The following is a 15,354-nucleotide window of genomic DNA, read 5'->3' as shown; positions in this document are numbered from 1 at the left end:
ATAAGTTTTCGAATCTTTGATAGTTCTCCCCACTTTCACCTAACGATTGGCATATCTCAAGCCTATCTCGACAACACAGCCCTCACTTCTCCCTTCAAAGTAGCCTTGTTCTTAAAAATAACTTCCTTGATTCTGTTCTCATCTGTGCAGCCTTGTTCAAGCCACTTGGCGAGTAAATCGTTGCTCTCCTTTGGCTTCACAGAGTCATCTCGGGTACCCACAGTGACATGCGCGACTCGGTTCAGGCACTTCCACTTGTCTTCTTCATCGGCTAGGCGAACGACAATGGCCATGATTCGGTCATCAAAAACAGCCTGTAGCGTAAACAAGTTAGCGCGGGTGAATAGTTGCTATCTTGGGACTTGTTGTACTTTACCCTTTCAGCCATGACACCGCAATCTCCTAGCTTTTCATTAGGCTTCCCCGCCTCTTCAGCTTCTTTATATAGAGCCGTGTACTTCTGCCAGAGCTCAGGGCAGTCTTTCGAAGAAGCTCGGTGCATAAGCGTGACGTGGAATTCCCCCTGCACTCGCCGGGACTGCTTGAGCTGCAGATAGAAACGAGAGATTTCAGAAGTCTCTCCCTCGAAGGAACTGTCCAGGAGCGCATTGATGATCTGCGTGGGGACACCCACGGATATGTACTCGAGAGGCTTCTTCTTGGGTTCCTTCTGCTTCTGTGCTGATTTTTCCGGCTGGTCTTTTCCTTTCTTTCCTCTGCCAGGTATGTTATGTTTGAGATTGGGTTTGTAACTGAGAGCGTATTCAATTGCAGCATCGAGCTGTTCGCCCGAGGGAACATCCGATATGAGGTTGGGGAAGTGCTTAATCAACTCCTTGATTGTCGTCTCAAGATTCTGTCGGCTTTGAAAAGTTGGATCGAGGTCAATGACGGCGTCAAACCCATCGTCAGGGCGACCCTCGGGCTGGCAGGGTTCAAATCGGTTGATGAAACTTTCCATGACACCAAGGAACTTGTCTTTATCCGTTGCGGCGTGTATTGTTTGGTGATTGTCACCCCTTCCGATGATCCTGTCCCGCGTCACGTTGCGGATCTCTTGGATTGCATTCTCGTCATGTCGGAAGTTGAGGCAGACAATTTTGGCCCCGGTATGCTGAAGCTTCACATCCGTAATGATCTGTTTCCTCTCGTGTTTCGACGCATTGTTCCGGTCTGCGAAGACGACAGGGTGATCTTTCAGCTGTTCTAGAACGGCCTTGGTAAAGCGTGGAGGCCGTCCTTTTCCTGTGATGTTGTCGTTCTGGATGTGCCCCCATCCAAAGAGACGGCTTAACGCGAGTGCAATGGTGGTTTTACCACATCCGATGGTAGCAATAGGGCAGAGAATGACATCTTTAGTCACCTCTGTCATACCATGAACCTTGTCACCATCTTCAAGGTTCGCGGCATCCGCCCCCTTGAGATTCTTGAAATTCAAGAAGTCGTTTCGTAGAGATATGATACCATGGTTATGGTTGTAAAGCTCACTCAGCTTTGGACTGGCTGCCAGCCTTTTCCGGGCGTAGAGGAGGTATTCCTCGGTGATTGCGACGTGTTTCTTGAACTTGGGTGGTCTCCCGGAGATGAGAGCCTTGGTACATTCACGCCATTGCCGGTACATCAAATAAGGCTCGTCAAACTTGAATTTGAAAAACCAGTCTTGGTAAGGGATAACGGAAGGGTTATGGGACATCTTGCAACGGATGACGAAGCCCTCAACGTCGCGGCCATCGTGAGCTCCTGATTCGGCCACTTCCTCGAGAAATGCTTTGACTTGTTGGATGTCGTCCATGACAAGGAGCCCTGTCTTTCGGAAGCCCCAACTGTCGGCGAACTTCTGCACTTCGAAGCTGGGGTAGGTCGAGAACCCAGGCAAGTTCAGGTTGATTCCATGGAGATAGAGACCAGCCTTTTCAGGACCGTACTCCAAGATGTGTTCTTCGAAACTGTCATCGCAAAGTTCGGCTACTGCGGTTGCATTCCGCTTTCGTAGTTCTCGTGCGAGGTCGGCATTCGTCTTGCCTATCGCAGCCAACTGCTTCCGAATTTGAGCCTCGCCAGCAGTAGCGTGGGTGAGGGGTGCATCTGAGCGGCCGCCAGTTGAATGTTTGCTGCAAACAACCAAGGTGTCATCCTCGAGGCCGGCAATGAAAATTATGCACCCATTTTCTTTGAGGGTCAGCTCGTAAGGGCCTTGCGTGCGTTCGATAATGTTTATCCACTTGGTCTCATAAACCTCGTCCACATTGAAGAATTTATCGTAACCGCGCACGGCAATTTCGGGCTCATTATTCCGCTTCCTGGTTGTGAATATACCTCGAGCATATGTAGGCAAGTCACGGCGTTTGTAGTCCCAATCATGCATTCTCCAAGAGTCGAGCTTTATACCGTCCGGAGAACCGTTGATGTTGTAGGTTGTCTTCTTGACAGAAACCCCACCTTTGTTCTTGTTCTTCGCAGCTTCTTCTAGATCACGCACCATCTGGGCTACCTCTTGCACACTCTGAGGTGTGAAGGGGACCGTATTTGTAGCCATGGTTCTGATTCCAGATGGCTGGCAGTCGAACTAGGTGCGAATGTGATATGCTTGAAACGGCGATGATTTCCCCTAAATAAGTGTTTAAAGGATGAAGGTGGCTTAGCGTGTTGGATATTAGAATTGGTAACAAGCTGAGCCATCCATTGGGGACTTTCAGAAATGAAAGTCCAGAAAAGATACCGGCGCGGGATCTGGCCTTGTAGATGATTCTAGAATACGTTCGCTTCTCCTCCCCGATGTTTGTAGGGAAAGTGCAGATTGGTCCTCGACTGGGAAGGAATCACTTCAGTGTCTTGAGACTCACGCTGTATAGCCTTTCATAAGGTCCCGAAATTCGAGGTGCCTGGGGAAAGCTGGCTGTGCTGGCTGTGCATCCAACACCAATATTTGAAGGGGACGATCCTCTCTCAAAAAAAGACTGCCTTGTGGTTGTTATGACAGCGGGGGAGTCGAGCAGCGTGTAAAATTTACGAACATGACCACAAGTGGATAAGAACCGCTTCACATGGCCCTGAGGCAAGGTGCCCCGCGTTTAAGAAGTTGTGTTGTGGTACCATGACGACATTCCGGTTACCTACAGATCCCATGAGATCCAACATCTTTGGTTTCTCTTACAAGAATGATATATTCGTCAACAGGAAAACATTGAATTTTCAGTTTCCTAAAAATCTAGGCACACAAGGGTCGGTTTGTCGCTGTGCTTCATCCAGAAGTTTTACAGCCAACGCGTTAATACTTGAGCTACCCTTAAAATTCAATCCTCAACCTCTCCCCCACCAAAAATTTTAAGGCCGAAAGCCCCACCTTCAAGTCAGAAGTTTTGGACAGCCAAAGTTGAACGTCACAAATTTGCTGGCAACAATCACAATCCCGAAAAATACATCACAATGACACCCAACCCTTTCCTCCTTGCGGCAGACAACAGCCCCGAGCTGCTGCCCCTTCTCCGTAAGAACCCGTCATTGGCACCATCGCAAGACGAGCATGGCTATTCTCTTGTCCACGCCGCCGCCAGCTACAACCATTTCGACCTCCTCCGTGCTTTGATCGCAGAATTCAAAGTGGACGTGGACCTCAAAGACGAAGACAATGAAACTGCACTGTTTGTTGTCGAGACGCCCGAGATGGCCAAAGTCCTTGTTGAAGAGTTCGGCGCAGACCCTCTTCACAGGGGAACCGATGGCTTTACGGCAAAGGAGAAGATTGAGGAGGAAGGCGATTTCCCGGCTGTGGTAGCCTATCTCAGCACCTTTGAATCTGGCCGAAAATTCGAACGAACGACCGCCGATGCTACCTCAGAATCCATTCCCCCTCCTCCCGAGGGTTTGCAGATCAGGATCGATGTGATGGACCAGGGAGAAAATGTCCCAACCGATGTCGACCAAGAGTTCCGCCGTCGTATCGATGAACTGGCTCAGCGTGATGACATCGACACACCGGAGGGACAGGCGGAATTGCGGAAGGTGGTCGAGGATGCATTGGCGGGCCAAGGTCTCGGTGGAGAGCGTTCAGTACGTAACAAGACTGACTGATACTGTCCTTTTACTCCGACTTTTGTATATCCCACATGAGGTACTCCCCGGGTTTCTCGGGGGGGCAGAGAAGCGTTAGTTCGTTGCCGGTGTTGGTCATGCTCGTCGCGAATTCCGTGGCGCTGAGGGAGAACCAGCCTCGGGAGGAGCAGGTGGTGAGAAGAGTGACTAGGAGTTTGCGAAGCCATTCGGCATTTACAAACCCCTGCCAGCTCATTCTACAGAGAGCCATTTTCCCAGACGCGTCTTCTGGTGCTCTGTATCTGGATAAGTACGGATCAACAATATCCGTGGCCTCACTTCGGGGACTCCCAAGGCGTATCAAGGACAGCCATTCATATAGCTCGGTGGTAAATGTTTCTAGGTCTGACCGATCCCCTTCTGCCAGCGTTGATTGCGGAACCTCGATCGACACATCCTTGGTTACAATGCCTTCCACATGGTGCGGTGAAGATGTAAATTTCACAGGGAAATACTTCTGCAAAGGATCATGGGATGGGGCTGGTCTGTGTTAGATATTTATATATGTTTTTCGTCTGGTGGGAGGTAGCTAGGACATAAAATGAGACTTACTATTATCCTCGACGTTGCAAAAAAGCCATGTCACAGGCTGACTGAAAACCTTCTTGGAGGCATAAACCAACCGGTCGAATCCTTTCTTGCCATGGAGCATTGAGGGGCTCCTGAGATCGTAGGACACAACTTGGATAAACCGTCAGTGACACGACATTCGTGTACGGGTCTGCAAAGAACCTTACCCCATCTTGGCTTAAGTCCTCGCCCTCCCTTGACTCCATGGGGTTTGCCAACCAAACCAGCACTTTCATATGCTTCCTTATCAAGATACATTTTCAAGACGCCTGTACGACTAGATTAGAGGAAAACTCCTTTGACTATGATTGAGTCATGGAAACGTACCTTCTTTTAGCATAAACATGTTATCAGAATTCGTCCTTCCCTCTGACAGCATGAGTATGTTGCCTACGGTAGAGTCAGTTTTGTTGAAGTGAAGGAACTGGTGCGCCGACAAACCTCGTTTGATATATTCCGTGAAGAACTCCCCTTGCAATATTTGGTCCAGGGACATGGCCACTTTATAGTAACAAGGAGGCGAACATGCAGACGAGATCTGTTGGCGGACAGCCTCGTATATGTCCTGGGGAATTATCAAGTCGACCTGAATTTCGAATTAAACATTGATGAACTATACAGAAAGTGAGCAAAGGTAGACAAACCTTGTGGATAAACGATAGCGCAGCCAAGTTGGACCACGGCTTGCCTTTACGCGACACTTGCTTCGTGTCCGTATGACCCATGGAGCCATATGTCACAAAACATTTTGGTGACTGATATATCGATGGAGAACTACTGGATAGCATTCTTGGGACTATTTGTATACCGCAAGAAATGGATGAGGTAAATGCGCGTTCGTTTGTGTTGCTGGTGGGAGCGCGCCTTGCCTATTGACAGTAGTTTGCGAGGTGAAGGTTATCAGTAGATCCAGTTTTTTCATCGACGAATTTTTACGAGACACAGAACCTCAAACCCTACAACAACACGCGGCACATGGACTATACTTGCGACACTTGACAACTTTTGTGAACAACCACATTCGGAATTGAGTTTTTTATAGGAAAAAAAGGGGCACCGAATTTACGATAAAAAGTTTTCTGAGAATATCCTGGCCCGTCGACCTCGCCAGCACTACTTGGGCTGCGGAACCCCGCTGCCGATTCAACTGCTTTTTTCAGTAACAGTTGAAAGTAGCTGCAAAGCTTCGTGTGAACGAACACAAACAACTCACTACGAAACCGAAGGAAAAGAAGGGTAAAAGCGGAAGACTTTTCTTTCTTTCTTTTTTTTTCTTTTTTAAAAAAAGACTGCATAACAACTTGCAGAGAGACCTGAGGTCATGGACTTCCTAATCAAGTTCGCCCAGGTCCATGAGACTTTCCGAGAGGCAGAAATAAAGGCACTGGCCTTGATAGACGGCTTTGACCTCATCATCAAGGAGTATGATCCTGATGTTAGCCCCCCTGAGAAATAGACAGAGACACAGTCGCGGAGACATGTATTTAACACCATATATTAGTCACCACACTGCATCGTCCAGCTCCCGTCAGTCGAGACAGCCAAACGCCTGATCCGCCGCTCTGTCCTAGCCCAGTCCATTCATGAGCTCTGGGGGAAAGGCACTAATTACGAAGAAGTTCATCAGTACGTGAAGGAGACGACATCAGACAGATGGCCTCTCTACACGAACGCGTCGTTCAAATTCGTAATAGAACCGTTCAGAGGAACGCGGTCCAGCGACACCAGGCTGAGACTCATCAACTCCTTCTCCTTCCTCCCGTTCAAGGGGCCTATCAGACTGTCAGACCCGGACCAGTTGTTCACGGTATTTGAAGACTGGCCCTTCAACAGTGTGCCGATGGGCGTAGAGAACCCAGACAAGGTGTACCTGGCGCGGTTCATCGCAAACTCCTCACGCGACTCTATTCTCAAGTTTGACCTCAAGAAGCGAGAGTACATCTCTACGACGAGCATGGACTCCGAGTTGTCCCTCGTGACAGCGAACATTGCCATGGCCGCTCCCGGAAAGCTCTTTTACGATCCGTTCGTCGGCACTGGCTCCTTCCCAGTCGCATGTGCGCACTTTGGTGCCATAGCCTGGGGCAGCGATATTGACGGCCGCAGCATGCGAGGAGACGGCGGCAAGAAGAGCCTCCGCGGAAACTTTCTCCAGTACGGTCTCAAGGGGAGGCTGGGCGACTGCTTTGCCGCCGACCTCACCAACACGCCTCTAAGATCGGGAAGGATATGGGACGGTATCGTGTGTGACCCGCCGTACGGAGTTCGCGAAGGCCTGAGGGTGCTCGGCTGCAAGGACCCTGAAAAGACGCCATGGGTCATAGAAGGCAGCAGGCAAATGAGCCAGTTCGTCCTACACTCTTTAACCTACTGCAACTTCTCTGACGGAGAGTATATCATCTAATATGCGTACTTTTCTAGCCTACCCGGATACGTGCCTACCAAGAAACCATACAGCTTTTTGGCCATGCTAGACGACATCCTTAACTTTGCTGCTGAATCGCTCGTCGACAACGGCAGATTATCCTTTTGGATGCCTACGGCCAACGATGAGAACCAAGAGATTCTGACTCCCGACCACCCCTGTTTAGAAACCGTTGTGGTTTGTGTTCAAGTATTCACCAAGTGTATGTCTCTTTGTTTATTGTTTGTACATTGTGTCATTATTTTCATCCCGTCGTGAATGCTAACGCCCTCTTTCTTCACACCAGGGTCTCGCCGATTGATCACCTACCGCCGAATTCCGGATAATTTTGTTTCTCAAGAGGCACTCGAGGCATATCGAGCCCGAAGAACCCACACTGATGGAGGGAAGAACGCTAATGACCTCAATCCATTCCGACGGGGCTATTTCAAAAGATTCGAGTCTGATAGATGACGTAGTCAAGACACGTACCTGATTAGAATAGTGGCCCTTCTTTTCTTTTGTGTGTTGCTGTGACACCCCTCATGCCACCCGAGATATGAGCCATCTTCTCTCTCCTCCCTTTCCTAGTAAACGTTGCAAAAGTCCGCCGCTCGATCCAGACGTTGTTCCTACCCATGCCGTGTCTCTATGTCCGAACCAAATTAAGAAATCCCTGGCTATTAGTTCCCTTGTCCTGACCGTAACACGCTCCCAATACTGCCAAGCTCAGAAACGGGGTAGAATGGGAGGCGCCCCAGGTTATAAAGGAGCTGGGACAAAACATAGAAATGGAAAATGAATGAGAATTGCTGAAGAAAAATAATGTCGCTTGAAGTATGATCCCATAACCCATGAGTCCTTGGAAGCACTCTTAACGAAACTCTGTCGCACTGAAACACCCACGATCGGGCACGTGGGTCAACTCAAGCTGCTGGAATCTATTGCGCAACGATGTTAGTATGATGTAGATGTGGTGGGGGGGACTACCAAGAAATCACTTACTTTTCGCTCTTAGAATGGAAGTAGATGCCGCTGACAGCACCCTTAATCTGGTTGAAGCAAATGTAGTAGAAGCCCTCGAAGCTGGCGCCACTGATGGTTCGAACGCGGTGGTCGGGAACCAAGAAGTGCTCCTTCCAGCGCATGAAGACGTGTTCCCTCTGGGTGACATCTTCGACCGTCGCATGGCCCCTTCGAGCCTGCTTCTGGAAAGGTCGGAAAGCAACGAACTTGGACCAGTGGCTCATGTCCACCTTTTGAGTAGCGCCCCAGTCCTCGTGCTGTGTGAAGAAGTTATACTTTGGGCCAATGATCTCGCCTTCGAAGTAGGTGGTTAGGGTCGGGTGATCCTCCGTCAATCCTGTTCGTAAGGAGTCAGCCTCAAAGTACTGCTATTAGTTAGTATTTATGTCTAAGCGTACCTTGAATCCGCAAATATCCACAAAGGAAGGACTCGCGAAGATCGACGTGTTTGATCTCAACGGAGACATCGTACACTTGTCTCTCGGATTGTTGGGTTCCGTGGAACCTGCTACCCGGTCGGAGGTAGGAAGAGTTGAGGAGCGGCTTTGCCTGCGGAAAACAATACCACATCAGCACCGGGAGGGGTTGTGCTAATTACACGGCGATCAACACTTACCCGCATAGATGGGTAATCGGGGCCCATAGATGGGGCGTAGAAGTCATCACTGTCCACATATATGTCGGAAGTATTGGAGTGGGACCACATGTGACGGCCTTGCTCAGGGGAGGTGGCAGTAGTGATACTAGACCGTGGTTGCGGCGACATGGTTGTTGAGCGAGAAGATGGGTCAAGAGTGGCCCTCTCTTCCACAATGAGGGAATCTTCGTGTGGAGGAGCAGAAGAGCTGCCGCGCTGAGGTGGATTCTCTACCGCCAGTGCGGATGGAACGAAGTCCCTCTCCCCCATTTCGGTATCATGGGCACTGTTTGCTTCACGTTCGAGTTCTGTCTGCCGCCCAGGCCTCGGGGACGTCTGTAAGTCATCGGGGCAGCTCGAAAAGCCCGGCGGCGACGGAGGCCCGGAGGGCTGGTTCGAAGGTGTCGGCATGATGGATTATTCGTGTTGGATTCCTTTTTCGAGGATGAGATCTCGGTCAACTCCGGCTGATGTTTATGCGATCGAAGCGTTGATGAACAAGTTGCCAATCGTTGCGCCGAATGGCCGCGATCGGTCCTTTGCCACGCTGCAAGAGGAGAGGGTTGGCGGTGTAGAAGGGCACACGGAATGTCGCACCTCTTAGAGGATAGGATAAAAAAGATCCCGTCCCAGAGAGAGTCTTGGATCAGACGCGCAACCGGGAAAGAAGAAAATGCGACTGTGTGTCGGCGTTGGTGATGCCAGAGAATAATGTGTTTTCAAGAATAGGTCCCTTAAAAGACCGTGACACTGGCTCAGGAGAAACCAGTTAGGCGCATCACAAAGTGTGCCTGCCTAATCAAGAAGAATCAAGGCGGACCATGGACGTTAAGAAGGGGCGAGGGCGAGGGCGCAAAGGGATAGAGAGAATCAAATTATTAGATTACAATGCAATACAAATAGGGTTGATTGTGAGGGTTAGAAATTTGTATGATGGAAGGGGCAAAATGCAACCAGAAGGGTTTGGGTTTTTCGCCTGACTGACAGTGAGAGGCACGAGGAGTCGGCTTGGCCACTGTCACTCCGACCGGAGGAGAGTATTAACCCCTACTCTTTGCGCTGAGACCTGGCTGACGCGTGATTCGCCAAGTGGCTTGGTGGAAAGCGTAGAAGTCCTTGAAAGAGTTGCTTGGGGGCGAGTCCCGCAATCATAGGGGTCAAGTCCAAGGAACCAAGGATCCAGTTGGCCAGCTCTTTTCTCAAGTCATTATTACTTTAGTCCCTCTATTCCCTTCATTGGATTCCCTCCCCCATCTGCGAAAATTAAATACGTGCATGATCTTGTCCTCCCATGGTACTCCATAATGCTACTTCCCACCCTACTAGTATTAGTACTGCTAGCACTGTCGAGTGAGGGCATTCGTGGCAAACAGGTCGTCAGCAAGACTGCATCACAAGTTGCGTCAATGATATGGGATAATGCATTGTCAGTCCATTATTTGCTCAGTCTGACTTAACCTCATTCACTATTACTAGTATACGGTTCTTTGGCTTTCTAGAGTGCCACCGTATGTTACAACTTAGGACGCGACGTGGTCCCAGAGTTGCAATCTGCGTAATGTGGTAAAATGGTTGATAGGCAAGTTGGCAATCTTGCCTTTTTTCTACTTTCTAGTCCTTTTGTTCTATTTTGTAGCTTGCATCAACATGTCGCAATATTGGCTGTGCCTATAGGGGTCAGTCTCTATATCTATTGTCCTAGCTAAAGTGGCCCTGTGTATACGGGATATGGTCTCGGCACTCTCCTCCAACCGAGTGAATCCTATCGTCGCCCAGACTCGCTCCCACCATTATTGGTGATTGCCCCGCTGCCTTATCGTCTTCCGTAATGGGTATCGTCTTCGTAAACGTCGCTTCCGCTTATATGGGCTTAATCTTGAAGTGCAGCGCGATCAAACTAAACACAAGGGCCTTGAGGTCCTGCACCAGGTAATAGAAAACACGGAGACCTTCGGGGTCAGCTGATTCTGTCACATCAACCAGCGAGCCTATCTTGGCAGTCTGTGGGTTCGAGTATTAGCCTTATTCTCGGGTCCGGATCGTGGCTTGTCACAAACCTCGAATGAAATGTGATCATTTCCCAGCCTGATTTCCAACTCTTGACGGCCATCTTTGTTCTTCTGTGGCCACTTCGAATCATCTTCCCTATTGCCTAGAGTTTAGCAACTATTGTCCCGGACTCGACCGAAACTGGGGTGTAGAGAGCAAGCCGTACTTGATGATTTCGCTCGACTTGATGATACGCTTGATCTCGTCAACGACAACGGAGCTGACGCTCACTATTTTAAGGGTCAGCGAACAAGTTAAATGTTAGCTGCGAAAAATTGGCCATACTTTCTTTCCGAATGAGGCTGTCGTTTCGGTAGTTGGAGTTGTTCGCGTAACGCGCCACCGCGCTTCGTCCGTCGCCAACAACCCGAAAATCGAACTCTGGAAACGTCTTAGAACCATGCCGTTCGTTCGTTGTCACAAGCTAGAGAGCGTGTGCATACCGAGGAATTCGTGTCCGAACCGGCCCATGTGGCCGGAGCTGTGTAAAAGAAGAAAGAGAAGAGAAGACAAAGTCAGCCTCGCCTTCAACACCGCCAGGACAGCTCTTGAGCATTTTACTTACTAGTATCTGATATAGAAAGGCTCATTTGAGGAAGACATGATTGCAATTCGACCCAGCAGGCACCACGACTAAGGTCAGGGAATGTGGTTTGGCAAGGTGTAGCTAGACTGTGCAAGCAACAAGAGTAGAAGCCTTACGACGTAAGCATTCCGGCGTCCAAATATCCAATGATGGCTGCTGGTTGTGGGACAGAAGCCAAAGACCTAGAGCAGCGCCGCCAAGCGCCGCCCAGCGAGGAATAGTGGCTACGTACAGCCTGGCACCTCGACTTGAGTTTCCAGGTGGTCCACCACGTTCACGTGATTCGATAGCCCACCTTAGCGCCTTTCCCCTGGTGCCAGGTGTTCGACAAACGACGATGCTCGAAGCCCAGGACCGCCCATCTTTTCGAAGCTCGAAGTCGTGAAAGAGCTGGCCCAGACAACGCTCACTACGTCCCTGGCAGCTCCAAACCCCTGGGATCACAGCTACGAACACTGCTCTAGCAGATGGCCCTGGGAAGGCTTTCTACCCAATCCATTGTCTGATACAAGCTCGCATCGCCAACCATACCTTCCCCCCTCCCCCCCTAACCAACCCCCACTGCTCTCTCCTACTGTCGTTACTTTGTACGACTGGGCCGCAACAAACACGACGACACTATAGCCGATCTCTCGATCCTGTACTAGCCATCATGTCTGGATTTTTGGAGCACGCTTACAGCCTGGTCCACCAGGACAATGCAGCCGATATCCCTTCCGTGTCCGACCTCCGGACCCAGCTCGAGAAGGGCACAGACGAATCCAAGGTCGATACCATGAAGCGCATTCTGACAATCATGCTCAATGGTGACCCCATGCCCTCGCTCCTCATGCACATCATCCGATTCGTCATGCCCTCCAAGTACAAGCCGCTGAAGAAGCTGCTTTATTTTTACTACGAGATCTGTCCTAAACTGGATGCTAGCGGCAAGCTCAAGCAGGAGATGATTCTCGTCTGGTAAGTGCTTCTAGGGGCTAAGAGATGCGAATGCGAATTGTGACACGAATGCTGACATGCGATTCTTGCAGCAATGGCATTCGTAACGACCTCCAGCACGCAAACGAATACATTCGTGGCAACACGCTCCGTTTCCTCTGCAAGCTTCGCGAAGCCGAGCTGATCGAACCTCTCCTCTCATCGGCGCGCTCTTGTCTCGAACACCGCCACGCGTACGTCCGAAAGAACGCTGTATTCGCCATATCGTCCATCTACTCGCACTCTCCGACCCTTATCCCGGATGCAGCCGAGCTCATCACAACATTCCTCGAGGGCGAGACAGATGCTACCTGCAAGAGGAACGCCTTCGCGGCTCTGTCGAGCATCAGCCACGACTCTGCTCTATACTATCTCAGCTCTGTCTTTGAGGGGGTCCCCAATGCAGAGGAGCTGCTGCAGCTTGTGGAGCTCGAGTTCATTCGCAAGGATGCCATCCAGAACTCTCAGAATAAGGTAGGCTAGGCTGAACACGCAACATCAAACGCGCAAAAGACCCATAACTGACTAGAGTAGGCCCGCTACCTGAGGTTAATCTTTGACCTTCTAGAAGCGAGCGCCTCCACCGTCGTCTACGAGGCTGCGTCTTCCCTTACCGCCTTGACCAACAACCCCGTCGCTGTGAAGGCTGCCGCTGCCAAGTTCATCGAGCTAAGCATCAAGGAATCCGACAACAATGTCAAGCTTATCGTTCTTGACAGGGTTGACCAGCTCCGCAAGAAGAACCCTGGTGTTCTGGACGACCTCACCATGGAGATCCTGCGTGCCCTCTCCAGTACGGATCTTGACGTCCGCAAGAAGGCTCTTGAGATTGCCCTTGAGATGGTGTCGAGTAAAAACGTCGAGGAAGTTGTGCTCCTTCTCAAAAAGGAGCTTTCCAAGACAGTGGACCAGGAGTACGAGAAGAACTCTGAGTACCGTTCCATTCTCATCCACACCATTCACCAGTGTGCCATCAAGTTCTCCGAGGTTGCCTCCAGCGTCGTGGAGCTGCTCATGGACTTCATTGCCGACTTCAACAACGCCTCTGCAGTCGACGTCATCAACTTCGTCAAAGAAGTTGTCGAGAAGTTCCCCAACCTGCGCTCCACCATTGTTCAGCGCCTCGTCTCGACCCTTGGCGAGGTTCGTGCTGGCAAGGTTTACCGCGGAATCATGTGGATCATTGGCGAGTACTCGCTCGAGGAGAAGGATATCCGCGACGCATGGAGGAGGATTCGCTCGAGCCTCGGAGAAATTCCCATCCTTGCCTCCGAGCAGCGTCTCCTCGAAGAGGACGGTAACGAGGAGAAGCCTGAGGAGCATGTGAATGGAAGCAAGCCAGCTCCCCCCAGTGGTTCCCGCAAGGTTCTGGCCGACGGTACGTACGCAACCGAGACAGCGCTCACCAGTCAATCGTCCGCTGCTGCCAAGCTGGAAGCCGTTAAGGCGGCCCAGAAGCCCCCTCTGCGCCAGCTCATTCTAGATGGCGACTACTACCTCGCTACTGTTCTCTCCTCAGCGCTGGTGAAGCTCGTTATGCGGCACTCGGAACTCTCATCCGATGTGGCTCGGACAAACGCTCTGCGTGCCGAGGCTATGCTCATCATGATCTCCATCCTCCGCGTCGGACAATCGCAGTTTGTCAAGGCCCCCATCGACGAGGACTCGGTCGACCGTATCATGTCGTGTGTTCGGTCGCTGGCCGAGTTCTCCGAGAAGAAGGATCTCGAGAATGTCTGGCTCGACGACACCAGGACGGCCTTCCGTGCCATGGTGCAGGTTGAGGAGAAGAAGAGGGCGGCCCAGGCCGCCTTTGAGAAGGCCAAAACGGCAGTCCAGGTGGACGATGTGGTTGACATCCGACAGCTCTCCAAGAAGAACACATCAGTAGGCTTGGACGAGGTCGAGGTTGACTTGGAGAGGGCCACTGGCGGAGAATCCACATCAGAAGACCTTTCCTCCAAGCTCAGCCGCGTGGTACAGCTGACTGGTTTCTCGGATCCTGTATATGCTGAGGCCTACGTCAACGTTCACCAGTTCGACATCGTCCTGGATGTTCTACTCGTCAACCAGACCACCGAGACACTTCAAAACCTCTCGGTTGAGTTCGCCACCCTGGGTGACCTCAAGGTTGTCGAGCGCCCGACAACCCAGAATCTCGCCCCTCACGACTTCCACAATGTGCAGTGCACAATCAAGGTATCATCAACGGACACTGGCGTCATCTTTGGTAACGTCATCTACGACGGTCCTCACTCGACTGACACCAACGTGGTGATACTCAACGACCTTCACGTGGACATTATGGACTACATCCAGCCCGCCACCTGCACTGAAACACAGTTCCGTACCATGTGGACTGAGTTTGAATGGGAGAACAAGGTCAACATCAACTCAAAGGCCAACACTCTCCGTGAGTTTCTGGAGCAGCTGATGGCCTGCACCAACATGAACTGCCTGACTCCAGAGGCCAGCCTCAAGGGAGACTGCCAGTTCCTGAGCGCTAACTTGTACGCCCGCAGCGTTTTTGGTGAGTAACAGTAGCCTCCTTACCCAAGGGAAATACTTGTGACAACTGACACTAACTCAACTAATAGGTGAGGATGCGTTGGCAAACCTGAGTATCGAGAAGGAAGGAGAAGATGGCCCTATTACTGGTTTTGTTCGTATAAGAAGCAGGTCACAAGGTCTGGCCCTCAGTTTGGGTTCTCTAAAGGGCCTGAACAGGATTGGGTCATCGTCCTAGTTTCACGACGATCCCTGCTTCACTTCTGCGACGCCCTATTCTGCTTTTACGCAATGTTCCCAGTTTTTAAAAAAAGGATTGCGTTGACAATTTGTATGCCGATTACAATGATGTGGAGTCTTGAGAGCGGGTTCACGCAATGAATATTTCTTATTACACAAAAAAAAAAAACCACCGGAAGTTCTTGTTTGTTAGAGGTTATGGGAGGGCATTTTCGGCAGAGAGGAGCGAGAAGGCGATCCGGCACAATCCAGGTTGCAGATGACGAG

At 50.7% G+C, this 15,354-nt stretch overlaps 6 protein-coding genes across 6 annotated transcripts; 3 read left to right on the top strand and 3 right to left on the bottom strand.

Moving 5' to 3' along the window:
• Positions 1 to 62: 62 nt before the first annotated feature.
• On the bottom strand, positions 63 to 2,536 carry GMORB2_7368 (tRNA ligase; the record flags this gene model as incomplete). The annotated part of the gene is made up of 2 exons (XM_035469333.1): positions 63 to 314; positions 377 to 2,536. 2 exons carry the CDS (start codon positions 2,534 to 2,536, stop codon positions 63 to 65), a joined length of 2,412 nt encoding a protein of 803 aa, XP_035321028.1.
• Positions 2,537 to 3,426: 890 nt separating this feature from the next.
• Positions 3,427 to 4,071, top strand: GMORB2_7367 (uncharacterized protein; the record flags this gene model as incomplete). The annotated part of the gene is made up of 1 exon (XM_035469332.1): positions 3,427 to 4,071. The coding sequence occupies one exon, from the start codon at positions 3,427 to 3,429 to the stop codon at positions 4,069 to 4,071; it is 645 nt and encodes a 214-aa protein (XP_035321027.1).
• Positions 4,072 to 5,006: 935 nt separating this feature from the next.
• GMORB2_7366 (tRNA (guanine10-N2)-methyltransferase) lies at positions 5,007 to 7,388 on the top strand (the record flags this gene model as incomplete). Its single annotated transcript, XM_035469331.1, has 5 exons — positions 5,007 to 5,043; positions 5,970 to 6,097; positions 6,164 to 7,008; positions 7,084 to 7,264; positions 7,374 to 7,388. 5 exons carry the CDS (start codon positions 5,007 to 5,009, stop codon positions 7,386 to 7,388), a joined length of 1,206 nt encoding a protein of 401 aa, XP_035321026.1.
• Positions 7,389 to 7,940: 552 nt separating this feature from the next.
• GMORB2_7365 (uncharacterized protein) lies at positions 7,941 to 9,140 on the bottom strand (the record flags this gene model as incomplete). The annotated part of the gene is made up of 4 exons (XM_035469330.1): positions 7,941 to 8,007; positions 8,072 to 8,429; positions 8,491 to 8,641; positions 8,709 to 9,140. The coding sequence occupies 4 exons, from the start codon at positions 9,138 to 9,140 to the stop codon at positions 7,941 to 7,943; spliced, it is 1,008 nt and encodes a 335-aa protein (XP_035321025.1).
• A 1,449-nt stretch (positions 9,141 to 10,589) lies between these two features.
• GMORB2_7364 (protein mago nashi) lies at positions 10,590 to 11,249 on the bottom strand (the record flags this gene model as incomplete). The annotated part of the gene is made up of 5 exons (XM_035469329.1): positions 10,590 to 10,730; positions 10,787 to 10,874; positions 10,945 to 11,008; positions 11,064 to 11,159; positions 11,222 to 11,249. 5 exons carry the CDS (start codon positions 11,247 to 11,249, stop codon positions 10,590 to 10,592), a joined length of 417 nt encoding a protein of 138 aa, XP_035321024.1.
• A 767-nt stretch (positions 11,250 to 12,016) lies between these two features.
• On the top strand, positions 12,017 to 15,085 carry GMORB2_7363 (coatomer subunit beta; the record flags this gene model as incomplete). The annotated part of the gene is made up of 4 exons (XM_035469328.1): positions 12,017 to 12,321; positions 12,393 to 12,813; positions 12,874 to 14,869; positions 14,937 to 15,085. 4 exons carry the CDS (start codon positions 12,017 to 12,019, stop codon positions 15,083 to 15,085), a joined length of 2,871 nt encoding a protein of 956 aa, XP_035321023.1.
• Positions 15,086 to 15,354: the final 269 nt, after the last annotated feature.

This window comes from Geosmithia morbida (genome assembly GCF_012550715.1).
Source record: "Geosmithia morbida isolate 1262 chromosome Unknown scaffold_8, whole genome shotgun sequence".
NCBI lineage: Eukaryota > Fungi > Ascomycota > Sordariomycetes > Hypocreales > Bionectriaceae > Geosmithia > Geosmithia morbida.
The sequence above is the reverse complement of the archived record's forward strand: the minus strand, read 5'-3'. Positions and strand labels throughout refer to the sequence as shown.